Raw genomic sequence first — 27,958 nt, forward strand, 5'->3', positions numbered from 1 at the left:
CTGCCGGGGTTTACCTGGCATATTTCTCAGGAGCTTGGCGTTGCACATGTGCCCCTTCCGGATGTCAGTGAGGATGTACTCCATCCGCTTGGCCCTCCAAAGGAAGTTAAACACTCTCAGGTAGTGGCTCATACACTCTCGAGTGAACACCTGGAAAGAACAGAACACAGGCTGACAGGATCCTGTGAGGTGAGGGTCCTCCCAGGGCAGGGCTCAGTCTTTTGTTTTTTTTCCTTAAACAAAAAGCCAGACAACACACAACCAACTCTAACACATTCTAAGTAGTATGTAAGCAACCATCACAGCACACTTTAGGAAAGTGTCATCACACAGCAACCACGCTGATCGTTTATGTGTCAGAGCACATTCAATGGACCTGATGTACAAAAGTTCAGTGTGGCCGAAATTCCTTACAACTATGACCTGTCTTGAGGGGGGACATTCACATCCCACTGCATTCACACAGGGAAACAGCACCCACAGGACGTGGTCCCTCAGTCCATCACTTACTACAGAATAAAGTTCGGAGGAACATTCAACAAATAACCTCCTGACACCTCATGTAACACCCTGGAGACCAAGGGTAGAAATACATGGATCTTATCCTGCCCACTGTCAAAATGACATCTGTCCTTCCAAATCCTTCTTCACAGAATTTGTAAGAATCTAAAATAATGCTGTGTTATAGAAGACGTAACTATGTAACTAAGATATGTACCCATTCTAATTAAATTCTATACAAAAAATGACAATCTCAATGAGAATAGAAAGGAAATAGATTAATATGGTAAATTAAACAGGGAAAAATCAGGAAATCCATTTGCTTCTAAAATCTGATTCTAAAACCATAAATTTTTAAATAAAACAGCCCTTTTTATCTTTCTAGTAACTTCTGTATCCAACTGCACAGAATTTAATGTGATAGTTAAAAATTATTTCAATTTCTAACGCTAGTCTGATTATCTGCAGCTGTATAATAAAATGGTTACAGGTACAGCCACTCCACTGAGAACATGCCAACCCAGGACATATGCTGACCCTGGGACTGGAGGGCAAAGACTGGACAGGGAAGAGGCCACTCCCTGTGTGAGTCCTGGGCAGACTCCACCAACCAATTACAAGACCTCTTCTCCTTCCAATCCAGCCTCTCCCATCGGACCATCAACCCACTGGAGTCGGCAAGGAAATTGACACCTATTAGCCACAGGCAGGGATCTATCTTAAATTTCTTTTTAAATACATCTATGATATAAACTTATTTTCTTGACTCTACTAGAGCTTTTAAAAATCTAAAATCTTGAAAATATAACATTGCGTGATCAATTATTGATGCACAAGGTATGCAATGCATAACTTCGATACTCTCATAAGATGTGCAAAATCATACAATAATTAAGTAACCGTGTATACAGACCATGCTCAGTGTATCTATCACTCCAGGCACCTACATTTTGTGAAATAATCGACGCAGCTGCCTTCACTATGGTATCATTTATTCTACGAAAAAATAATATGTAATATATGCAATATTAACAAGGTAGATAATATGAAAGTTTCTAACATAAATCATTTGTTAAAATATCCTGTTTTGTACATTATAATTACTTAAAACTATTTATGACGTACATCTAAGGAGAAAAAACTAATTTGAATATGACCAAAAATTAAGTCTGAGCACAGCTGTATATTGAAGATGTAGTAGCTTTGATCTGGTAAAGTTTAAACAATGGGAGTTTGCGTGTGAAAAGCCTGCCCCAGCAGCTACCGCCTCACAGGAGCCAGGCAGGGCCCCCTGCAGAGCAAAGCTGTCAGCCCAGAGGGAATGCACGAGAGCCGGCTTCGGTGCAGGCTCTCCAGCAGCAGATGGGCGCACACCACCCCTGGAGAGGAAGGACAGCCATGGACAGCCAGCTCTGCAGAGACCGCTAGGGAGACACAGTAGAGCCAAACTGCACTACTTCTCAACAGAATATTCTCCCAAGAATTAGAAGAAATGCATGTCCTTCTTCAATATTTCAGATATGAAAATGACTGAGATAAGTTCAAAGAGATACCTTGGTCAAGGAGAGTTCACTCAAGTCTGAATAAAGAAAAACTGAGCACTAAAGAGGGCATTTTAATTGCAGACACACAAGAGAGCTGTGCTGGTCAATCCTTTATGACCTGGGAACCATTCAAGGAAACAGAACTTTTCTTTAAACACAGTGGAAGAGCGCCGTGAACAACTGCGCAGCTATTTTCTCATCAGCTCAAATGGATACTAAATATCAAATTTTATCCAAGTAGTAAAAATACAACGCCACTAAAATACTTTATAGTTCCCTTCAAATTATCCTAAATTAGTCACTACAGTCTAAGAATAATGGAACAAAATGAATAACCCATTTGTTAAGTACTTGCTGAAACCTATGATAAGAACAAATGATATTAAGAATTCTTAAAATAATCCAGCACTTCAGCACTCATTAGTGACTGGTGCACACACACATGCACACGCACACACACACGACTCTGGCTCGAGCATTCATTCAATGGACGCATCGGGGATGCAAGCAAGCACTTCACGCGGAGCTCTAGAGAGAAACCGACTCTGAAGCAACAGGGACATGCAGCCACCCAAACAGCTACGATGGCGCCCAGCGGGATCTTACGGTTGCAATGGGCCCATCGACGTGGTAGTCCAGGCTGAAGACGTCCCAGCCGGTGTCACCTGGAGAGACCTGAGGGCAAAAACAAACACACAACTGCAGGGCGTCCCACCACTGTGAAGCTGTCGAGTCCTCAAAGGAAAGGCATTAAAATAAAGCCCAATTTTTAAAAACCACTCAGCAGTTCTGAGCGAGAGCTGCCTGAGAGCAGAGGAGGGCATCTTTTTTCCACTCCTGTACCCTCAGCATCTAGACGGACAGGCACATACGAGGTGCCCTGCAAATATTCTGGAATAAAGAGCGTATTTTTAATGAAACTGTAAAATCAGTTTTAACATTCATCAGCATTTTCTTAAATGACAAAAACCCACTGCCTTTTGTGTCCCTAATCCATAAAAGTAAACATTTTTTAAAAACCCACAGGTTCTGCTAATGGTCCTTCATCATAAGTAAGCAAACAGTGTATTACGTTTATGAAATACTCATTCCCCTAAAAAAAGCCATCTTCTCTCAACTAAAACTAAACACCTCTGTTTGTGATCAACGCTACTGCGATCTGTCACCTCTGTGCCCGGTGTCGTCACCAGCAGCAACAGCGGTGGTGACTAAGCACCCACGTGGCCAGGCCCCAGGACGGAGCTGCACGTCCCCTGCCCGCAGCCCTGGCGGCCCTCTGTCAGGAGGACACACTGAGGTGCAGGGACCCGTCTGAGGCCACACCACGCCAGGCCACCGGACAGGGATTCCAAAGCACAGTGGCCAGCTCCCCCCCCACCAGAGCAGAGCAGCGTGGAGCAGTGAAGAGAAGAGACGAGACGAGACGAGACGAGACGAGACGAGAAGAGAAGAGAAGAGAAGAGAAGAGAAGAGAAGAGAGGAGAGCAGAGAAGAGACAGCAGAGCAGAGCAGAGCAGAGAAGAGAAGAGAAGCGAAGAGAAGAGAGCAGAGCGGAGCGGAGCAGCGGGGCCTCAGGCCACATGGAGGGCGCCAGCGAGGAGCCCCGGGTGGGACCAGAGCTGCGGTACCTCCAGCAGCCTCACATCCAGTCTTCTGAGGGCCTCAGGGCTGTCAAACTGGGCGTTGGTGGCTCTGACAGCTGTTTCAAGAATTCCAGTCAGGTTGTGTTGGTACAAAGTCGTAGCCGGACGGACAAGCTCTGGTCTTAACAGAGTTTGGTAAAAGCAAAAGAGGATGTTACTTGGATTCTCAATGCGCTTCCTGAAAACTTCAGACTATAGAGTTCAAGTGACAAAACCTAACAGGACAAATGGAACCGATACAACACGGCAACAAAATGACTGTAAAATCTGAATGCTACAGAATTAACTATAAATAAGATTTCATCAAGTATTTGGGGGAGCAAAACACTTCTTTAAAATTAATTTTGATTCAGCTGAAAATTGAAAATCCTAAAGTGAGCCACGCATGTTAAAAAATACAGTTTTCAAACTTAAGCCTGGCCTACAGTGGCATGAACTACTGTAACTTCCTGTACAGATCCAATGGGCAGAAAGGACTAGATTAAATCAAAACAATTGGCTGTGTGGACACCATGATTCTAAAGGCTAAAAACTACTGTATTACCAGCAAACACTTAAGGGTTACTGACATCTGCATTCCTAAATATGAAACTGACATCTGCCTTCCTAAAAATGAAGCTAACATTTCTGAGATCCGCCCCAGGTGTGCACAGGGTGAAAAAGGACCAACAACGTCAGTGTCGCTCAAATAAATCTGAGGCAAGCTAGAGACTGATGACATTCCCCTTTTAAAACTGGAAACTTAAAACAGGCCTTTGAGAAGAAATAAATTTTTCATTTGCTATCAAGGATGAGACACTCTAATTATTAAAACGCGGCATAAGGCAAACACGGGTAAGTCAGCTAAATGATGCGATCTGCAACACGGCCACGGCCTCTAAGCGTTCACGAAACACCTGCTCTCCTCCACCCCAAACCTGCACGCTTGGCCCCCACCCCCGGGGCCACTGAAAGAACATCTCCCCCTAAAAACTCATCTCCACCCACTCCCCACAGGTGCTGCCCTGGGACCAGTACCTAAGTCACCAGTGACCCCCTTCCTTACAGAGAGCAGAAAGGCTCCTTCAGGAAGTATAACCACCAAAAATTCATGCTCAGCAGATCATCAACTCTTTCATGAGCTAACACCTCAAACAAGGTTACCCCTGAGCCTGCTTGCTATGTGTGCCCCCCAAACTCAATCATCTTTCATACTGAAGACAGCCTTCTGGTTAGAGGTGGAACTACGGAGTTTCCGTGGCTGAAGCGGCTTCTCAAGTGCAGTCCCCATGCCGGCAGCTTCCCCTCGGCCAGGACCCTCTTAGGGACGCGCCGTCCTGGCTCCAGCCCAGAGCCATGGAGCGGGCTCTGCGGGCAGGCCCGGCCGTCCAGTCCAACAATCCCTGGAGGGGATTCCGGCACACATGGAGTCTGGGGACCAAAGGCCTGAGACACTGCTGGGCTCACACAGGCATGACTGAAGTGTCCCAAAGGCAGCGCCAAGAAGCCACATGTCCAGTCCTAGGCGCCCGAGTCCACGCTGTGCCCACCCTCGGCTGCCCGGGGCCCGGCTGTCTGCTACAGAGCTGGCCCTCCTGTCTCTATGGCAGGAAGGAGGGACACACACTTCCTTCTAGAAGGGACGGTGCCAGGAGGAACGTCATGGAACTAAATGGAAGGAGCAGTTGTATTTGCTCCATGAAGTTGTTTTGTTTTTTGGTTTTTTTAGCAAGAAATAATGTAAACTAAAAACATGGAAGAAAAAGTTCCATCTTGAAACATACATTTTATTTCTCAGACTACTCTCAAACTGAAGCTAAGCTCACCGACCACAGCACACACCCCTCATGCCCCTGCTGGTCGGTGCCAGTGCTCAGGAAGCGCACGAGCCCTGCGAGCGGAGCACAGGACCAGCAGAGCTAGAGGGACATCGGCTTGGTGACGCGACAATTTTCTCTCCTTGATTTCATCTTCCCAACGTTCTGTGAGGATTCAACACATTTCCTCTAATGTCGCTTATTCTTTTAAAGAGAAACTGTAAAGCTCTTTATCATGCTGAAATCTACTGCACGTCTACAAAAAAACCCTCAAGAGCCTTCTTACTTGAGCAAGTCCATTAAGTGCCTGATGAAGTCTCCTTGACCCAGCAGCAAGTACCGCCGCATGGCCTGCATGTGGTCCAGCAGGCTGTACTTCTTATTCAGAACATCCAGTAGGTACTTGCTGGTCTCAAAATAAGCCGCGTCAATTTTCCCCTGAAATGCATTTTCCAAATCTGTGAAAAAATCTGCAGCTGTAAAGAACAAAAGGGAAAAGTACACATACGTACATAATCTGCATCTTACGAGGAGGAATGAGACTCACACACACAGAGTCACTCTACACCCGCTCACAGCTTCGCTGACAGCCGAGGGCGTGGTCAGGAGGGCTTGTTTGTGCTTCAGAATAACGGGCCCATTAAGAAAAACCTATTTTAGTACTGCTGCTATTCTAGTTATACATTACTGCGGAGAAACTAAGGTGTCCACAGTGAGGAAAACGTAGTTTTCTGTAGAAGCGGAGGTCTGACGGTGCAGTAATGTGAGGACGCCAGGCGCCGAGCTGACCACGGTCATATTGCGGGGATGGGGTAGGGGGAGGGGCAACATACATTTCTGTTGATCTACGTCATTTTAAAAATGTCAATATCTCCCCCCGGAAGTGTTCTTACCGTACCAGTGTTTGATTCATGAAGGGTTTTCACGCCAAAGAAAAGGTCTGATGCCAACCAATGGCAGCCAAAGCGCCTGTCAGAAGACACGCGACCCAGAGGCTGCTGGCCAGTCTCTGTTCCATAGGCTCCCACAGGAAAACATTTACCCTTAACTCTCTAGCTCACTTTTAAATTTCCAAAATTTCTCACATATGAGAAATATGTGACTTTTCCCACTGCTTTTTGTATCATTACCAGCAGCCCTCCCGAGTCCGCATCTCCCATCCTCCCAGCGGTACTGACAGCCGAACAACCTTCCTCCACAGAGGGCAGCAGTGGAGGGGGCAAGAGTCGCCTCCTGCACACCCGCCACGTGCTGGGCGCTGGGCGCTCGGCGGTGCTGGCCTCCCCCGCGGGTCTCCACAGCAGGCCGGGCACGGCACTCGTCCTCCCTAAGTGCTATCTTCTCCGGCCACTAGGGAAGCGTCGAAAGGCATCAAAACAACTCTTCACCTGGCTCTTCCTCCTTCTGCTACCTCTTCAGCACAGGTTTCCAAAAATTCTGTACAGGGACCTCCATATTCTAAGAACTAACCTGGCATCTCTGAATCCCTAAAAAGTTTACGCAGAATAGTGCGTGTCAAACACACCTGAGACGGGGAGCCAGAGGGGTGAGAGGGAGACGTGTGTGGCCCGCGGCTGCAGCCGCCGCCTCGCTCTGGAGCCCTGGGGCCCTGGCTTTAACCGCATGGCGACACAGCTGCAACCACATCTCCCGTCAGCCCTGACCTTGCTCTGGATTTTCAGTACAACTCCAGCACATTCTGGAATCTCCCCTAGCGAGTCCTCTCAGATGCTGAAAATCAAGCGGGGCCAAAAGGAACACAAGAAGGTGCTCAGCATCACTAATCATCAGGGAAATGCAAATCAAAACCACAATGAGACGCCACCTCAGGCCTCGCACAAGGGCCACCATCGAAACGTCAAGAAATCACAAGTGCTGATGGGGGCGTGGAGAGAAGGGAGCCCCAGTGCAGCCACTGTGGAGAACAGTACAGCGGTTCCCCAAAAAATTAAGAACAGAACTACCACACGACCCAGCAATTCACATCCAAAAAGGAAATGAAGTCAGGATCTCAAAAGAATCTCTGCACTCCGTGTTCACTGCAGCATTACTGACAAAAGCCAAGACATGGCAACAACCAAAGTGTCCACGGACATATGAATGGATAAAGAAGATACAGTGTACATATACAATGGAACATAATTCAGCCTGAAAAGAGAAGGTACTTCTGCCATTGGTGACAACGTGGATGGACCTGGATGACATCATGCTGAGTGAAGTAAGCCAGACAGAGAAAAGAAATACTGTATGATCTCACTTACATGTGGAATCTAAAATAGTCAAACTCATAGAATCAGAGCGTAGAATGGTGGCTGCCAGGAACGGTGGAGAGGGGGAAACAGGACGGTGAAGGTCCAAGGGTACCGAGTTTTGATTATACAAGATGCATAAGCTCTGGAGACCTGTATATACCAAATGGCACAGTGCCTACAGCTAGCAGTACTGCACTCTGTGCTTCAAGCACGTTATCTGTACACCTCATTTCATATATCACTTTCTACCATTTACTACTTATTGATTATTTCACTTTTTTGTACGTTTGATCTCCATTCCTAGATCACAGTTCATGAAAAGCATCATCATGGTGAATTCATACCATCTCCCCTACAGCTACCACAATGCCTCACACAAAATAAACTTGAATGAGTCAAGACAACAGTATAAGGAACAAATGTAGCCAAGACCCGACAGCTGTCCGTCTAAGTCAGCCACACAGAGAATACATGAAATTACTGAGGATGGGGCAGGCAGCAAATGGGGGAAATGGCAGAGAGGACAGTAGTAAATGAGGGAAAACCACAGAGCGGTTAACACGGTGCGGCACTCTGAATACATAAACGCTGGGAATCCACGCTGATTTCTGAACAAGCCTCTGAGTTCATTAGCAAGTGTTTCCTTTATTTCCTTACTTTGGCATACTGTCACTGCATCATAAAAAAAGTAACACAAGTTACCAAGGAGAGTAAAATAGCTACACCTAGTTATTGTTTAACTGTGTAAGAAAGGAAATTCAAAATTTACACAGTAATAGGTATTTTATATGTGTCACACTGTGTACTAAGGTATCCTGGATAATAATTCAGAAAATCTGTCAGTCCTATTGAACGAAACGTACTTCCAGCAATATATAGCACTGTCACCAGCACCATCACCAACGTCACCCCGACATCACCACTATCACCACCACCACCACCACCATCGTGCCATCACATTATCACCACCATCCCTATCACCACCGTCATCGTCATCATACCGTCCTGGGGTGATTCTGCAGACTTGGTCACAGCTATCATCTTTGTAGTGGGCGTCTGGTCATGACAAACCTGGTGCAGGAAATTTATTGATTTTCCTATCAAAAGGACCTAAAAAAAAGGAAAATATTCTAGTTACCTTTATTCAAAATTAAAACGATCAAACATCCAAGCACTACAAATATTCATAAGCAACAAATTATTCTATTGATTAAAAACTAAATAATAAGAACATCTGGGATAGTATCAAGTGAATTTCAGGAACTGAAAAAATTGTTATTAACAAACACATATTAATGCGTTGAGGCAGTCAATTAACATATACTTCACCTCAAGAATGTAAATCCTAACATGCCACAAAACTGTGTAACTGAAGACTGGTTTTGTCACCGGATGCAGGTAAATACAGCATTAGCACATCACAGTCACAGCAGCCCCACCCTACCTTCCTGGACTGGTCCATCGTCATGAAGGATGGGATCATTGATTTCCTCAGGGTGTACTTATCGTGCCACAGCCGGTCTGTCTTCACTGTTGGATCTGATGCTACGAAAAACTGAAAGGAAAGAGGCAGTGAAACATTAAAAAGTGATATTTATGGCGAAATATTAGCTAACAGCAACATCAAGAAACAAGTAATTCTAGGAAGCAAAATTCTCCAGATATTGGGAGGCTTACCATTTATACAATAAATCTTATTTTAAGAGGCATTTTGATAGATCTCTCTAAATGGAATCACTTATTCCCCACTTTTTAAAACCAAAATATAGTGAAAATAAGATAAGCTTTTTCTTAAAGACATGTGGTTGCCCGTGTAAATATAATATCAATCACAGCCTCTGCTGTGTACATCATGGATCTGAGTGCGAGGCCTGCCTAATCCACACAGACTCTTCCCACCACCTTAGGAAAGGCACACAAGCCTCTGGGGCTGTTTGAATATTCAATTCAAGCCAATTCAGAGTCTTCCTCTCCTCCTTCCACCAAGGAAGAGACGCTTCCATCAGCAGCGTCTCCTCCTGCCGCTGTGCACCGCCTGCAAAGGCCCCAGGTCCACCCGCAGCACTGCAGGAAGCGACCTGACCTTCGCGTGGCGCCCTCCCCCAGAACCACTGCGCTCAGAAGCTTCCCCTGTTCACTTCCTCCCCTTCCCTAACCCCACCCCGCCGCCTGTTCCCTGACATCCCAAAGGGCTCGGGTGTTAAGGAGAAAACGAAGCTGCTATGGTTTCCAGCTCGTTTGCTACTACACTGAGGCCACTCTCCTTTTTCAGTCATAGTCCTGACAGACTTGTGCTTTTATTTCTATAAACTCGATCTCTAAAAGCAGAACTGCTGAGTCAAAGTAATTTCTAATTTTCATAAACAATGCCAGATCTCCCTTCCAAACGGCCCTGCCAACTGACCCTCCCACCACAGGAAGCTCTACATTTCTGCATCCTTGCTCGGTTTGAATTTTGCCAATCAGGCAAAATCACGGTTGCTTGTCCTGTTCTTTCACTGACAACAAAGGAAGTTGGGCCCATTTTCATAATGCTGATTACCACATGATTTTCTCCTGTGAATTGTCTTTTTATATCTTCATCCCATCTTTCTACTGTCTTTTTCTTACCAATACACAGAGGCTCTGTTATATAAGGGAGAGTGACCATTTGTGAATCATTAGGAATTACAAATGTTTCCAAATGAATGATCTGCCACTGTGTATGGTCTGCTCCATGTTTTGTCTTTTTCTTTCCGGGTCATATTGGTGACCGTCTTCCTTTACGGCTGCTGGGTCTCCTGTCTTCCTAAGAGCTCCCATCCTAGATTACGGAAAGATTCTCCACTATTTTAGCAAGCACACTGGGCCCTCCGTATCCATGCCTGGGGGCATCCACGGATGCAGAGCCCAGGGATGCAGGTAGGGTGGGCACCACACCATTTTACACAAGGGACTTGAGCATCTGCAAACATTTATCTGCGAGGGTCCTGGAAACAATGCCCCATGGATACCGAGGGACAACTGTATTCCCGCTGCACTGTTTTAGTTCCTTAGATCTTCCATCCCTGCACACAGTACACACTGGGGTCTGTTTCCTTCTGGGCTGCATTTTCTCTTTACTGGCCAGGCCAGCACCCTTTCCTCTGAGCTAGCGTCCTCACCAGGAGCGATCATTACAGTCACTTACATCGAAAGATTAAAAGGGGAAAAACTGACTCCACCAAGAGACGCTGAGGAGTGTCTGATAGTATGTTTACACCCGTCCATGGAGACTAGTTAGATGGACTGGAGCGCATCTGGTGCTTCGATCCATCTCGGTTACTATCCCTCCCGGCGTCCCGTTGCCCATCCTGGGAGGGCGGAGTGCCTTGTGCTGACGCTGCATCCTTCAGACTCCACGCGAGGTGCCTTCCCTGCTGCTGGCCTGATCCAGGCTCTAGGTTCCTAAGCGTTCATTTCTCCCCCGACCTAGAATCAGCTGCTTCTCCAAGGAGCCCCAGTCCCTTTTAGGGAGAAATGGCATTTGGACCACAGTCTGAGTACTTGGCAGTACTTTAAGTCAGCAGCTGGATGTCTGAGACGCAGCAATGGCCACGTTACACATGGCAGCTCGGTCCTCCCACTGGACTGTAAGATCCATTGAAGTCCTAACATACCTAAATGCCTTTTTGTTGATTTTTACGTAAATTCCAAATCACCAATTGGTGAATAACACACAACCCTGGCTACAAAGGTGTGTCTGCAGATACAAAATGGATTTAAAGAATTTTTAAAATATTTTTAGCAAATATATAGCAATACAAAATTAATAGTTTCCTAGCAAAAAGTAAATAACCAAAATAAACCTAAGGAAGGGGCTTGAGAAACAGAGGAGGGAGGGAGAGAGAAGACTCTAAAAAGAGCAGTATCTGTAGAAGAAATCAGAAATGTAAACTGCTATCACTAAGACATGGGGCCTACTAAACTGTAAAAAAAGGTATCTTTCTTATATTATTCTAGACCACAGAAGAATGTGCGGTACCTGTTTATTTAATGAATCTCGTTTAACACGAGCTAATCCTGATAAAAATAATGCCCCAAATGGAAACTACAGACCACCTTCATTTGTGAATACAGATGAAGAAACTTTGAGTGAAACATTATCCTTGCGTTACTGGAATAAAGTATTTTGGGGCACAACATACTTCTAATACACACTAAATGTGTAAAAATGAATTACAGAATATTATCATGTAGTCATTAAAAATGAAGTATGGGAATCCCCTGGCCGTCCAGTGGTTAGGACTCAGCACTTTCACTGCGTGGCCTGGGCTCAATCCCTAGTCGGGGAACTAAGGTCCCGCAAGCCACGTGCCATGGCTGGAAAAAAATTAATTAATTAATTAAAATGAAGTCTGTTAACTATCAGAAGCCATTCTGAGAATCTGATGAAAACTACAGATTTTCTTCCCAGGAAAGAAATGCTTATATCCACAAAATACACAGTTTTTTGTGCTATTCAGGAGTTTCAGAGATCACATTTTAAGAAGTCTTGGTATAGAAGAATAATGTTTAATGGCATGAAATTATTTTCTTTCTTTACTTCAAATAAAAATAGAGGTTACAGGACTTCCCTGGTGGTGCAGTGGTTAAGAATCCGCCTGCCAATGCAGGGGACACAGGTTTGAGCCCTGGTCCGGAAGATCCCACATGCCGTGGAGCAACTAAGCCCATGTGCCACAACTACCAAGCCTGCGCTCTAGAGACCCCAAGCCACAACTACTGAGCCCACGTGCCGCAACCTACTGAAGTCCACGTGCCTAGAGCCCATGCTCCGCAACAAGAGAAGCCACCGCAATGAGAAGCCCATGCACTGCAACGAAGAGTAGCCCCCGCTCGCCACAACTAGAGAAAGCCCGTGAGCAGCAACGAAGACCCAACGCAGCCAAAAATAAATAAATTTATTTAAAAAAAAAAGAGTTTACAAAATACTATGCGTGGTATGACATACACACACATAAAAATATATAAGAATACGCTGTAAAAAGGGATATACAAAAATATTAACAGGCTATAGGTTCATGAATATACAAAAATATTAACAGGCTATAGGTTCATGATGAGATCCAATAAAGTTTAATTTTCCCCTCTGTGTTTACATACTCAGAAACGTTTTAATTGCACATTTTTAAATCAGAAAAAAATACTGTTCAAAAGAACTGAGTAATTCAAGCCAATGAGTGAACATATGGTACAAGTAAGAATTTTTTTAGAAACACTGTTTTCCCAAGGCGATCAACTAAAAAAGACTTTTTTTTCCTGTTCACAGAAATCTACTCCCAAGGGTAACTATTTAAGGAAACAAAATTTCTAATGATGTTAAGGTCTTGTATTTGATCCTAAATGGTATGGAGCCAGCTAGGATCAAATAGAGCCAGTTCCCTTTAAGTAGGCATCTGAACAAATGCCAACACTTTTATGATCATGAGGACGAGATTGCTACATTTATTTCCAACTCATATTCTTATCTTTAGATATCAATTTAAATTCTGAAAGTATTTATTGATATTCCTTTCTTCAGTTTTTAAATTTATATTCCCTTTCTAATTTTAAACACATAACTAATGACTGCTTTCAGTACTATTATAATGAGGCCATCACCACTTTAACATAAACTCAAATCAGCCCTGATAGAAACTGAAGTGTCACAAGCTCACCATGAACAATCTAAGAGGTTACCCAGTCACCAGTGTGTCCGCTCTGCGGCTTGCCATTCAACAGATTAGATTAACTGCATATAAATTGTTATTTATCTGTTACTCACTTAAACAGGAGATCTGGTTTCTACCGACAACACACTAATTTATCCTGATAATGGGAATGCAGCCAGATTTTTATCGGTATGAACAAGAAAATTTAATTTTTTAATATAAAAAGTCTCAGGCATTCAGTCACCTTTAGGAGTTATGAGAGCATCACTTCATCCGAGGGCAAAGCAGCACTCCATCACCCCACTGGCAAACATCTAGAAGCAAACACCGAGAGACCTGGGCACACTTTAGGGTATAATTAATCTTGCGAAAAATATAGCTACGGAGGAAAAGAATCAAGGTCAGAATATAATTGCAATATGCTTTTATTCTACTGATGCGCTTCCACTCAAGGTTCTTTAATTTTCACCACTATGTCCAGCACAGAAAGAGGTGAGGGAAAAATAAAGCATGATTGAACCATGATTTCTCATGAAGTGCTGGACGAACGCCAAGGTCTTCCTGCTAAGAACAGAAATAAAGAGGGTAAGTTCCTCAGCAAGCGACTTATCTTCTAAGACCAGATCCATTCATGCAGACCACAAAGGACCCCAACTTCAACGGGTCAACAGGCAGGCCGCCACCAAGAGACCCGCCTCTGGCCATGCAGAGAGAAGCCGGAGGCTCTGGACCAGGGGAAGGCCCTGGAGCCGACCAGGCAGCCTGGCAGACGACAGCTTTCAGGGGCGGGCGTCAAAGTGCCGAAGCGTAAGACAGGTACACGGTCAACCTTTAAATCCAGTAATTCCCAGCAAAAGTGTAAGCGGAACAAAGTAAGGAGAGGGCTGAAGGCGTCCACAGAGATAGTCCAAAAAGCAGCCCCTGCATTCTCTCTAGTTAGTGCCCTGACCTTCCGATCCGAGGATGCAGGTTTGGGAACCTTAGCAGAGCGTTTCAGCTCACATTTGATCGCTGTCTGAAATTTTTCTAATTTTGAAAGCAAGAGTGTTGACTTTCAACTTTTCCCTTATTTTCCTGTTCCTAGCTGAAGGCCCCAATCCTTTATAGCTCTGACAGGTTTATCCGAAAGGCAAAAATATAAAACAAATTAGCACTGAGCTATCATGTTCTTACCTTGAACACACTGGCGTAATTGGTTTACCTCTCTCAGTTTACAGGGGAGAACCCATGTGAGCCATTAAATGCCTCATGATAGAGTTTCCCTAGATAGTCATTGTAGCAAAATGAAAAACTCTGGTTTCCTTTTACAGTCCTACTCTGTAAGAACCAAAAATAATTCGAAACTTCTCCCCAAACACTGAAAGTACTTTCTACACTAATCATTCAGTGCATCTGTAAAATCTTTTTTTTCAACTGAGGTATAGTTGATGTACATTATAAGTTCAGGTGTACAACATATTGATTCACAATGATTAAAAGTCCATTTACACTTATTATAAAATACTGGCTATAGTTCCTGTGCTATACAGTATATCCCTGTAGCTTGTTTTATACATGACCATTTGTTCCTCTTAATCATCCACTTCTGTCTTGCCCCTCGCCCTTCCCTCTCCCCACTTGTAACTACTAGTTTGTTCTCTACATCTGAGTCTGCTTCTCTTTTGTTACATTCACTAGTTTGTTGTATTTTTTAAGTTCCACATATTAGTGATAGCATACACTATTTGCCTTCCTCTGACTTATCTCACTTGGCATAATGCCCTCCAAGTCCATCCACGTTGTTGCAAATGGCAAAATTCCATTCCTTTTATGGCGGAGTCGTGTTCCATTGTGTGTATATGTACCTCATCTTCTTTATTAATTCATCTGTTGATGGACACTTAGGTTGCTTCCATATCTCGGCAATTGGAAATAATGCTGCTATGAACATCGGGGCGCATGTATCTTTTCAATTCAGTGTTTACGTTTTTTCAGGTATATACCCAGGAGCGGAATTGCTGGCTCCTATGGTAGTTCTATTGTTAATTATTTTGAGAGCCCTCCACAGTGGCTGCAGCAATTCACACCCCCAGCAACAGTGCCCGGGGCTCCCTTTCCTCCGCGTCCTCGCCGACCTTGTTATTTCTTGTCTTTTTGGTGACGGCCATTTCTGACAGGGGTGAGGTGATATTTCACTGTGGTTTTGATTTCCATTTCTCTAATAATTAGTGATGTTGAGCATCCTTCCATGTGTCTGTTGGCCATCTGTATGTCTTCTTTGGAAAAATGTCTATTCAGAGGACATCTGTAAATTCTTACAGGTCTCTAGTCTTGCCTGCCTTTGCACTTCATCCTAATACAAGATAAACAAAATAAAAACTGGATACTAATCCCTGCACTGGACTAAAGGATCATATCTTTTTAACAATTAAAAGAAAAGTCCGGTCTTCCCTGGTGGCGCAGTGGTTAAGAACCCACCTGCCAATACAGGGGACACAGGTGCAAGCCCTGGTCCGGGAAGATCCCACATGCCGCAGAGCAACTAAGCCTGTGAGCCACAACTACTGAGCCTGCACTCTAGAGCCCACAAGCCACAACTACTGAGCCCATGTGACACAACTACTGAAGCCCACGCACCCTAGAGCTCGTGCTCCGCAACAAGAGAAGCCACCACGATGAGAAGCCCACGCACCGCAAGGAAGAGTAGCCCCCATTCACCGCAACTAGAGAAAGTCCGCGCACAGCAACGAAGACCCAACGCAGTCAAAACTTAATTAAGTAATTTTAAATAAATAAATAAAATAAAAGTAAAATCCCAACTGGTGGACCCAGAGGCAGTTTTAATGACGCCACAGAAATAGCAAAGCTCAGAGGCCACCTGGAAGTTTTTCTTTCAGATAAAAGGACTGAAAACTCATCCTTGGGCTGCAAGTCAGTCAAACCCAGAGGCAGCCACGGTGGGACACTGAGAGTCGCTCTGCAGCAGGAGGGGGAGAGAAAAGCCTCCGGGGAACCAGGTAAACATGGGCGTTTCAAAGAGCTTCCTGGAAGGACCACAGGATGAAGCCACGTTACACAGGAAGTGAGCTCTGCAGAGCCGTCAACAAAGACCGACAGGAGCTGCACGCAGGGAAGTTACTGGGGAGGAGTGGACGGCGGGCCAGAGAAAGCAGGTCCAGGAGCCCCGCCAGGCAGACAGGGGCAGACATGGCCCCGGCCCCACTCTGGTCACATCCGCCAGTGAAGCCATCTGGCCCTGGACTCTTTTCTGGAAAGCTTTTTAGAGCACTGATTTATTCTCTTTACTTGTTATAGGTCTATTTAGATTTTCTATTTCCCATGAGTCAGTTTGATAGTTTGTGTTTCTACGAACTCTCTCATGTTTTATCTGGCAGAATGAACAAGCTAATTCTAAATCTATATGTAAGTAGAAATGTGCAGAAACAACAAGGACGATTGTGAAAAGAGCTGCTCCTACCAGATATCAAACTTTAAAGCTACGTTTAAGTATTACTGACAAAGAAATAGCAAACCGAAAAAAATAGTCCAGAAACAGACTCGGGTGTAAACGGGAATTCAGTATAAGATAAAACATGGCAAAACCAACATTTGGAGAGCATCCGTGAAGCCTCTGATTCTCGGTACTATTCTTACACCTCTAAGTCTGAAATAATGTGAAAACAAACGGTTGAAGAAAAATAATTAAAGGAAAAAAGTGCAATTACAGATACAAGATATCCAAATGTATAAACCCATCCCATGATTCGACTCTTAAAAAGTCAGACAAATCCACAGGACAAATGGGGAAACAATACAAACAGCAATTAGTAGGACAAATAAAAATAACCGATACACATGAAAAGCTGGTCAATCTCACTAGTAACCAGTGAAACACAAATACATAAATACCATAGGAGACGCCACATCTCATACATTAGATTAAAAACACTTTTACTCAGGTTGGGTAACATGAAGTGCACACGGGAAGGAGGAATAAGCCGACGGGGGCGCATGGAGTGTGGGGACCGGGAAAGCCACCCAGCGCTCGAGACGGAGTCAAACCTACAGCTGTGCCCTCCCCACAGCCGAGCCAGCCCATCTCCCAGGACTGACTTCAGAGAAGCTCATAAACACTCCCAGGGAGGCACATGAAGTGGTGTTCACTTTAATAATGTGGGTAAGATTTAAAACTAAAAGAACACAATCTGCTCGGATAGGAGAGCAACATGTTAGGCAAAAGGGCCGTGTCCAGGCAGCAACAGTTACAAGCCCAACCCTGCACAGGAGGCCTACAGGGCACCCTGGGGGCCTCCACAGCACACACACACACGTGGATGCCGCGTGTGTCCCCAAAGCACAAAACAGTACCACCTACGGTCAGATCTGCTTCCATGATTGCTTACGTGCAATTTCACCCGCGAAAAACTAGGTGAAAACAGGAGCCCAGCCACATGGGCCACACGAACATCCCCACAGACACACCTGAAACTGCCCTGCCGCCTTCACCCACTCGTTCCAGCAGCCACGACCGTCCATCCTGCCTCCACCCAGGCCCACAAGCTAATACCAGGGCTTTGTCAAGGTCAATGCCATATTTACTCTAGAATTTGCCCATTCCTTAACCGTTTAATATGTGTTAGAAACTGTGCTACAGCTTCCATTTAATTCCTATCCTTTTTTAATGTAACATAATGACAAGGTTTTTGAGTGCGGTGCCCCTCACTCTACTTTTTGTCAGAGTCTGGTTTTTACCGTATGATTTTGCATAGCAGTGATTTTTAGGGACAAATATGTTACATTCTGGGGGAACTAACTGTATTTCAATAGGTACATATACACATATACAGATAACTTGTCTCATTAAAATTGTCAGCACCACAGTTAACCAGATGAGCTCAGTTCACACAGTAATGGTGCAAAGCACGAGAACACGTACTACCCCCCCGCCAGCAAAACCGGACTGAGACTGGGGACCCCTAGTCCGAGCTTTGCCGCCAGCTTGCTGCTCAACAGGGACAAGCGATCTGCCCTTGCTGAGTCCCCACCGCTCAGACGGGGGTGACGATGTCTCACTGGCCAAGTGCAGCTCTGACTGAAGCAGAGCAGGCCAGGCAGGCCAATGAGGTGCGGTGGCGCCGCCGTGAGGAGGAAATCGTTTCTGGAAAAAATCAAGAAAGGGTAACTGCTCCCACGCTCCTCAAAGCCGCGCCTGAGAAGGGGCCGCGTCCCTTACTTCGTGGTACGTGTCCTCGAGCTCGCCGTCGTAGATCCACCGGTAAAGGAAGCTCAGGACGGGGTGCGACACCAGGCTGAGGATGTGCTGCACCAGGGACCTCATGGAGGGGTCCCCCGTCTTGGTGTAGGCGTGGACGGCTGAAGCCAGCTCACCTCCCTTCCTTCCTGGGGACACAGCAAAACATCCACGTGGACACTCACGGCAGAAACCAACAACTGAACACTACCGCAAACGGCCAAGTCGGAGATGAAGTGCGGCTGCTCTCTCAGTACCGTCCGGACGCAGACGCAGCGGCCAGCACGTGACGGACCAGGAGCCCAGAGGCCGAGGTTCTCCCTGGGCTTCACGTGAGTCAGAGCCTTCACGTGACTCTCCACGACCTCTATGGAAAACGCGACTCGAGATACGACCGAGAACACAATTCTTCACCTTCTCCTGACTGAGACCCACATCCAGACTCACACTTCATACCGCAATCCAGTACACAAATAGGCATGTATAGAAAACAAGAGTTTTACAAACAATACTTACACTTTAAGATTTTCTATTTTTTCCTTTTTAAGGAAAAAGATTTCCTTATTTTTTCCTTTTTCTCTTTTGGTAATAATACACTGGTCTCAACTCATTAAACTGATGTCATAACCCATTAACTAACTGGTGGCCCTACAGTTTGAAAACATGGCCCTGTGTTAATAGTGCCCGGTGACCCAGGAGCACAGCTCAGCATAAAATATTGGGAGTGGCAAAAACCAGATCCAACAGTATAAGCACACGAAGAGTTTCCCATGTGAATAATTCTGGAGTTCGTTAGATTGCAGAAAGTTTCTTTTTTTTTTTTAACAGCTTTATTGGAGTATAATTTCTTTACAATGGTGTGTTAGTTGCTGCTGTATAACAAAGTGAATCAGCTATACACATACATATATCCCCACAGCCCCTCCCTCTTGCATCTCCCTCCCTCCCACCCTCCCTATCCCACCCCTCTAGGTGGTCACAAAGCACCGATCTGATCTCCCTGTGCTATGCGGCTGCTTCCCACTAGCTATCTATTTGACATTTGGGAGTGTATATATGTCCATGCCACTCCCTCACTGTGTCCCAGCTTACCCTTCCCACTCCCCATGTCCTCAAGTCCATTCTCTCTACGTCTGCGTCTTCGGATTGCAGACAGATTTTAAGGGAAGGACTGATGTACCCTGACTTTAGTGAGATCCCTCTTGGCATGTGTGCACAAACAGAGACAGAGCCAGTTGGCAGGTTATGAGGACAGGGCATGAAGAAGGCCCGGAGCGGGGACCCCAGCGCCCCAGGGAGGGCAAAGCCTGGGGGCCTAGGGAGGAGCTGGAGGTGCCAGGACCATGAAAGGGATGGGGGTCGGCAGGAAGACAGTTGGGGGGCTGCTGGCAGCTGGAGAGAAAGGAGGCATTTACTCACTGTATTCGACTTCTTTCTTCTTTTGAGGAAGGTGCCCCCCACACCGTGCCCTTGGAGTCAGTGGCCCCGAGAACCACTCCGCGCGAGGGGGGCAGCGCACGCGCAGCCAGGAGGGCAGGGTGGTCACCAGCCCCCACATCTCACCTGGCCCTCCCACCCCGAGGGGGCAGGGATCCCCAGTGCCCACGGTTACAGATGAGGAGAGACAAAGGGCTTCCTGGCCAAGGGAGCACACACAGTGAGAAAGACGCTGAGAAGCAACTAGAAACACAGGCTGAGAACCCAGGGGAGGCCCCACCCAGACGCGCAAACAAGGGAACTTGTGACGCAGCTGCTGAGCCCAGACGTGGGCCAGAACCTGGGGGGGAGTGAAGCGCTAGGAGAGGCTGCTAATTGAAAGACGAATAAAAGAGGAACAGAGATAAGCAGCTGGAACACCGTGGGCCAGAGGAAAAGGAGAAATCTCTGAAAACTAGACCCCGCCCCCTTCCCCTCAAGGAAGTCCTGAGCCTCCAAAGCCTAAACACTGGGCTGTGAGGGCAGCTGGTTATTCTCCCTATAATTTCACGTCTATTAATTTGTATTTAATCAGCATCCTTCTGGCTGTTAAGCATACAAAAGGGGCAGGCACAAAAACAAACCTCGGTGACATTCCCTAAAACCTGCTTTGAAATAAAGCAAAATGACCTTGGCAGTGGTCCACCAGCGCCGCCAGGGTCTTCAGTCTTATCTTGGGGTCGTACGTCCAAACCAGGAGACGCCGGAGTGTTAAGCTACTCTCAAGGCCCAAATTCACACCCTGATCATCTTCTAACTGTAGCTGAAAAACAGGAAAGACAGAATGTGTAAGTACAGGTCACCAAACAGGCCAAGCATGTCTTAATCCATGTGAAGTAGACACGGGGCAAGGATTATCCTCATAAAAATGAAACAGAAGGTCCCTCTGAGACAGTGACAGTTCCTTCAAGCTACAAAGGAGGTCTGTTTCAATGGCAGACAGGACCCTGAAAATTAGCAATGAACTGGCTCTAGGACACACTGAAACTTCACAGATATCCAATCCTTCCCAACAGGATTATCAGATTTTTATCTTTCAAAAGTAATGTACGAAGAAACTTAAAAGTTCTGTATAGTGGCATTTCCTAACACTTCAAATCCTGAAGAAATTAAAAATAAGGTATTTACCTGGGAATGTAAAACAGACAGTAAGCGGTAGTATTCTCTGAGCTCCTGGTGCAACGCAGCACAAAAGCTCTGTGGAGAAAGGACGGAGCACAATTAAAGTAGGACACGGTCACTGCACACGACGGTCACTACACCGCAACACACGGGGACCTCGCAGGACGACGCCTTGAGACAAAGTTCGGGTGTCCGCGAAACGGAAGTCTGCTTCTGCCCACAGTCCCCACGCAGGTGTACCCACCACGACATACGCATCTAATAGCACCCGGAAAGGGCTGTCCCTCAGCGTGAGCTTTGCAGGAGGGAAGTGGAGAAACAGTGCATTTTTCATAAGCTAAAGGGCATTCACCTTAGACACTGACGCTTTATTTTCAGATTACGTCCCTTCTAATTTTTTTTCATTGAAGTATAGTTGATTTACAGTATTCTGTTAGTTTCAGGTGTACAGCAAAGTGATTCGGTTATACATATATACGTATACATCTATATTCTTTTTTTTGGACTCTTTTCTGTTATAGCTTATTACAGGATACTGAATGTAGTTCCCGGTGCTATACAGCAGGTCCTTGTTGTTTACCTATTTTATATATACACAGTACTGTGTATCTGCTAATTCCAAACTCCTAACTTATCCCTCCCACCACCTTCCCTTTGGTAACCACGAGTATGTCCTCTGTGTCCTTGAGAAACCTGTCTGTCCTTCGCAGGTTCTGTCGCAGGCTCTCCTCCTGCAAATCCCTAGGCTTAGGCCCAGAGTTCATTCCAGAGGAACAGGAGTATGTGAAGGTCCTTCTGATACCTTTTCAGAATTTAAGATTGAAAAGGTACAAGGCAGTTTTTAATAATGTGGATGGTGCAACTCCCCTCACCAAAATGGGGGGAACTGGCATGGAGTTGCCAATTTAAAAATATCACTAGTGCAGCACGTTAGAGAACATAAAAGAAACATTAAGTGTCTATCAACAGATGACTGGATAAAGAAGATGTGGTGTGGGTGTGTGTGCGCGCGTACACACACACACACACACACACACACACACACACACACACACGCAATGGAATATTACTCAGCTATAAAAAAGAATGGAATGATGCCACTTGCAGAAGCATGGATGGACCTAGAGATTACCATACAAAGTGAAGTAAGTCAGCCAAAGACAAATATCATATGATACCACTTCAATGTGGAATCTAAAAATAATACAAATGAACCTATTTACAAAACAGAAACAGACTCACAGACAGAAAACAAACGTATGGTTACCAAAGGAGAAAGGGAGGGAAGGGAGGGAGGGATAAACTGGGAGTATGGGATTACAGATGCACACTACTATAGTGAAATAGAGAAACAGGAATCTACTGTATAGCACAGGCAACGATATTCAATATTTGTAACTACAATGGAAGGTAATAAAAATACATACATATATACGTATAACCAAACCACTCTGATATACACCTGAAACACAACACTGTAAATCAACTATCCTTCAATTAAAAAAAGGTTTTTTTAATTGAGAGAATCAAGTCAAAGGGAAAATACACTAAAATATGTAAAGTGACTCATACATGGTCAGTGTTCCTAAGTATTCATTAAACATTTTTAAAAATCGCTATATTTGATTATCTTTGTCACTATCCACTATGTTTTCTCTTTTCTTGAGTTGACCATGACTGACACAGTCCATTTTCAAACCTTCTTTATGTAAAAAGAACCCTCTTCAGAATGACTTTCTTATAAGATTCTAAGGAGATTAAGCACTTCCCGAGGTGAATGTCACCCCAAAACCCCACGTGTCTCCGTAACAAAGAACATACCTGGCCTACAAGTCCAAATGAACGGTCTAGGCTCCTCTGGTCAGTGTATTTTCTGATTTTATTATGTAACCATCCCAACTCAGCAAGTCTGACTGTCGTATCCCTCAAAGATTTATTTAGGTTTGCCTAAAAAGTAAATATATCCAGAGTTTAAAATAAAAAAATTTTAACACTAGGATTTTAATTATTATTATTGTTTTAACCATTTGTACTTTTATAATTCTTAGGCTTCAACATAAGCAACTTAAAGATAACTAATACACCATCACTCAAGTGAAAGCAGTGAGACTCTAGGGAACAAGAAGCGTCACAGAGCAGGCAGAGAAGTAAGACACCTCTGAGCAAGTGTTAGGCCTGGGTCCCACCGCCCCAGGAGTGACTGGCCGGGGTGCCGGCGTGGCAGGGACACTCTGTGACATCAGTGGCCTCATGACTCGGCTAAGAGTCGCAAAAGGACAGAGGGTCAACAAGAAGGACTGTGGGAAAGGCAGGTTCTGGAAGACAGAAGCAAAGATGCCAGGATACCTGGCCGTCAGGTAACTCGGGCACCACCGCCACAGGAGGAAAGGGGGCAACGCGCTGAGGATCAAACCAGGGCGCAAACCAGGGTTCCGTGGTGCAGGCTGACCAGGACTCCCGAATCTGCACGCCAGCCCTCGTGACCCTAGTGCTGCCTCACAAACCAACCGTGCCTGCCTGGTCCTGATGCCATCTGTCTTGACTTCTGAACACTTCAGACGAGGTTTCAGTGACTGTACCTTTCCCTCCACTTTGTAACAGTTGTCAGCGTTGCTCATCTTGACATTTTTGCCGTCTATGCCCTGGAAGACGTACAGAATATCTCTGACTAGGGCTGCCTCGGCAACTTCCACAGCACCTGTAACACAGTTTTTACAAGGTGAAATAAATCGCACAACACAATTCGCTCCAGGTAATATATTTGCAACCAGAACAAAATTTAAAAACTAAATAAATGAGTTTAAGATGAGAAAGAATATGAAGTTATAAGAAAAAAGGATTTTCTGAAAATGATATGGAGATCATATAATTTCTCTTCCAAAAGTCTTTTAAAAAGACAAAGCAGTATGTGGGAGTTTAACATATGATCAAGGAGCAGCACAAATCAATCACAAAAGGATGGATAATTATTTCACACGACGTTTAGAAAACTGGCTACACAGCAAGCACGCAAACCTGGTTCCATCTCCATCACCATGACGAAAGCAGTTAACACGGCAGAAACGGATTTATGATTTCCACAAACCTTGGAACAAAAGCTAACTCAGAATTTAGGTGTTACCCAATGTCATGACAAGAGGCAAAGCCCACAGATCCAAGGTCTCAGTGGGAGGAGACACAGCGAGAGCCCAGTAGGGTCAGGCTCCCACTCCAGGCTGCAGTCAGTTGTGGCGATAATGGTCTATAAATATCGGATTGCAGCAAACCGGGCCTATCGTCACTGGGGAAGGGAGAGCAGACCCAGGAAAGCACTCAGCAAGGACCTGAGGGGTGGGCGGCTCTGGGGAGGCACAGTCAGGGTGACAGGGTGACAAAGCCAGCCTGGAGGACTGAGGCTCCTGAACCCCGTCACCAGAACGAGAAACCAGGCCAAGGCTGTGAGCGTTTAAAACAAGGGGTGCATCCCTACTCACCACCTGCATCCCCTTCTCTCCGTGGCCTCGTCACATTGCGAGAAACAGCGCTGGGGACACCTTTCGAGGTAGTGGTTTGTAAAGAAGGCTGGTTTGCAGTTAAAGTCCATGCAAGACGTGAGCTCAGCTGCTGTCGAAGACAATCTCCCACGCCCGGAGCTGGGTGAGACTGTCTGAAAGAGGAAGGGACCGTCTGTGCCTTCAAATGCCCGGCTCTTCATGGAGGACACTGAGACAGCCGAAGACACACCACCACCGCGCCCCCGTGTCCCAGCGACGACGCCCAAGGCCTCCTGGGCTCCCGCAGTGGCTCTCGGGCTCTTCCTGCCACCTCCACAGACTTCTCAACACACAAGTCACAACCTACTGGACTTTTCTTTACAAATACATAACACACACCACCCAGCTAAAACCACTTTGAGATTCACTACTGGTTTTACCCTGAAAGTTAACATCTTTCATCCAGTCAACATTCGCTGAGTTAAAAAAATCTGAAACGCTGTCCCCCTTCCGTCCTCCCTGTCCCTCAGTCTTCACAGCACTTGATACGAAAAGAAATGTCGTAATCCGCAATTAGTTTTAAAAATGCACAAACATAAAATACAAGGCAAAGGCACCTCCAAGGTCAAGACAGCTTCTAATAATTTGGAGAACGTGTCAAAGCTGCTCCCTGAAGATGCAGGAAGCTGACAGCTGATTTCTAATGACATGTTTTGACAACCGCAACAAAAATAGCGCTTCCTGGGACCGCAAAATACAGAAACGAGGATCTCAGTGGCACTACTGCTTCCAAGTGGTGAGCTCTGGTTTTAACTGGTCGAGTAAGAGAGGAAAGAAAAACCTGAAATGGCCCTGACTTTTCCCTATTTTTGACGGGGGGGAAAAGTCATCAACAACACTAAATTAAAACTATGTTTTTGAATAGTCCTAAATTTAAGAAAAAATTCTAAAAGACCACTTCAGTTCAAAGTTGTCTATACAGCTTTTTCGATATCATGACACTAATTATTTCAAATACTTATTTTAAAGGTGAAAATATGAACATCTGTTTATTCTTTTAGCCAGAATATGAGTTTAAGATGAAATTTGGGGATGTATTGTGCTGTCTTTCTAAAATACTAGACTCTATTTATTCCACACGTGTGGTACACACATTCTATCTTCTGATAACTTTAACAAAATCTGATTAAGTCGCACAGTGACTTATAACTGTATTGCGCTCATGTGGAAAACGTCATTTGATGGTAAATCCTTGGTCACTGTTCTCCTGGAAAAATACCCACTTTCTGACATTTTAGAGCACAGTCTACGTTAATGGGATTTCTAGGAACGTGTATGGAAAAACACGCAGGAGAGCAACGTTCCAAGTCCATTCCGGCACTGGCACTCGCTTTATTCTCAGCCATGAGCTCTGCGTGTAACCGGACGTGACAGCACGTTGATATAAAAGCACCGTAAGGTGCCACACTCCTCAGTCTGAAGATCTCAGCGCTTGAGGACGAGACAGCTTTATCTTATGTTCCTGACATCTTAAATAACTGAGGAAGAGAACAGCACACCTATGAAGGCGACAACATGCACTGAGAGAAGTATGAGAGCCCAGCAAGAGCCTGTCGCTCAGTTACGGCCAGAGAAGGCTCTGCACGCCGTCGCGTGAGCGGGCCCCCTGCTATAACGGGCCTGTGCCTTAACAGGCGGGAGTCGGCCCAAACCCTTCACAGTCAGCTAGGACTAAACGCGGGAAGAGCTCCCGTCTGAAACGGAGGGAGTGCTTGGAAGGGAACATCCTAGATAAAGCACCTCAGACCCGGCGCCTAGAACATCCCTGGCACATACGAGGCTCTGGAGGTCGTTTCGGTGAAGACGAAATGCCTGATTAAAGGCCGAGCACGCCCCACTCCTACTGTGTGAGGACTCCCGCGCGCGAGCTGGGTTACCCCGGGAGGAGAGGCTGAGGCGTCGGGGTCGGGCCGCTGAGGGCGCACACGCCGATGCTGCTGACGCCGCTGCTGCCCAGGCTGCCAGAGCTCTGGGCCGGCGGGACGCTGCGGTCCTGGTAGTTCAGGGGCAGGGTCTGAGGCCTGGCGTAGTAGTAGGGCGTGGAGTGAGCGTCTCGGGGTAGTGCTTGAGCAAACAACGTGGCATAGCTAGAAACCTGAAAATAAAAGGCGGCACGAATATGGGTACGAAATTACAGAACGCTTTCCCACACCCGCAAAGATAATTTACATTCAGACTTTGGTTCTATTTTTGTAACTGGATTTTGTGCAGGCAGACCTCAGAGACATTGTGGGTTCAGTTCCAGACCACCGCAATAAAATGAGTAGTGACACAAAGCAAGTCACACGAATTTTCTGGCTTCCCAGTGCATATAAGAGTTATGTGTACACTATACTGTAGTCTATTGAGTATGCAATAGCATTTTGTCTAAAAAGCAATATACACACCTTAATTGAAAAATACCTTATTGCTTAAAAATGCTAACCATCGTCTGACAATGTAAAGTTGCCACACACCTTCAACTTGTAAAAAATGCAGTATCTGAGAAGCAAAATAAAACGAGATGTGCCTGTATTTATTAAACGATAAATCAGTTATTATAGTTTTGAAATATGCCTGAACTGATAAAGTTCTGGAAAGTTTTCTGAATCTCAAAACTCCCACATGGTCTGATAACTAAACACTTTACTCAGAAACCAAGCAAACTGAAACTCAAATAATTACTCAAATATTTTTAGAAGTCTGGCATTATTATGCAATGAAAGAATGCTCATTACTCAGACAAAGGCTTTAAAGGTCAATATGACTCTTTCACCCACATTCTTCAACTCTCTAAACACTCAAATTTCTGTGGTCGAGCATCTTATTACACCAGACTCTCTGGGACTCTGGGCGGCGGCCCAATAGCTCTTTCAAACACCACACGGGTCAAAAACTGAACCCACTGACAACAAACTTTTCATGGTATAAGAGTAATTAATGTTCATCATGATATCTGAAAGCCCAAGAAAACGCTAAAAGGTCTTCTAACCCAAAGAATAATGAAGCTGTGCTAATATTAATAACTTCACAGAATAAAAATCTGAAAACTGATAGTTTATACTCTATTTAACCAGACATTGTTATATTTGAAGTAATAACATGATTCTCAAGAAACATCTTAAGGAAACACAGCACACTGACTAAAAATGCCCTTAAAAACAAAACAAAAAGAAAGAAAGAAAAAGAAATCTCTTGACCCTCGTGACT

At 45.3% G+C, this 27,958-nt stretch overlaps 1 protein-coding gene across 2 annotated transcripts in view; it reads right to left on the minus strand.

Moving 5' to 3' along the window:
• Positions 1-27,958, minus strand: part of TUBGCP3 (tubulin gamma complex component 3) — a 60,640-nt gene that overhangs the window by 18,730 nt on the left and 13,952 nt on the right. The window contains exons 5-17 of one of the 2 annotated variants that reach the window (XM_059995863.1): positions 26,647-26,864; positions 24,710-24,882; positions 23,816-23,934; positions 23,058-23,183; positions 21,243-21,311; positions 20,745-20,877; positions 18,621-18,787; positions 9,181-9,291; positions 8,738-8,846; positions 5,771-5,942; positions 3,674-3,809; positions 2,652-2,720; positions 15-150 (exon numbers count right to left, since the gene is read on the minus strand). In XM_059995863.1, coding sequence (XP_059851846.1) covers positions 15-150; positions 2,652-2,720; positions 3,674-3,809; positions 5,771-5,942; positions 8,738-8,846; positions 9,181-9,291; positions 18,621-18,787; positions 20,745-20,877; positions 21,243-21,311; positions 23,058-23,183; positions 23,816-23,934; positions 24,710-24,882; positions 26,647-26,864 — 1,738 coding nt within the window. Of the gene's footprint in view, positions 1-14; positions 151-2,651; positions 2,721-3,673; positions 3,810-5,770; positions 5,961-8,737; positions 8,847-9,180; positions 9,292-18,620; positions 18,788-20,744; positions 20,878-21,242; positions 21,312-23,057; positions 23,184-23,815; positions 23,935-24,709; positions 24,883-26,646; positions 26,865-27,958 lie in introns of both variants that reach the window. The other variant, XM_059995862.1, reaches the window with a different exon arrangement.

This window comes from Delphinus delphis, chromosome 18 (assembly GCF_949987515.2).
Source record: "Delphinus delphis chromosome 18, mDelDel1.2, whole genome shotgun sequence".
In the NCBI taxonomy this organism is placed as follows: Eukaryota; Metazoa; Chordata; class Mammalia; order Artiodactyla; family Delphinidae; genus Delphinus; species Delphinus delphis.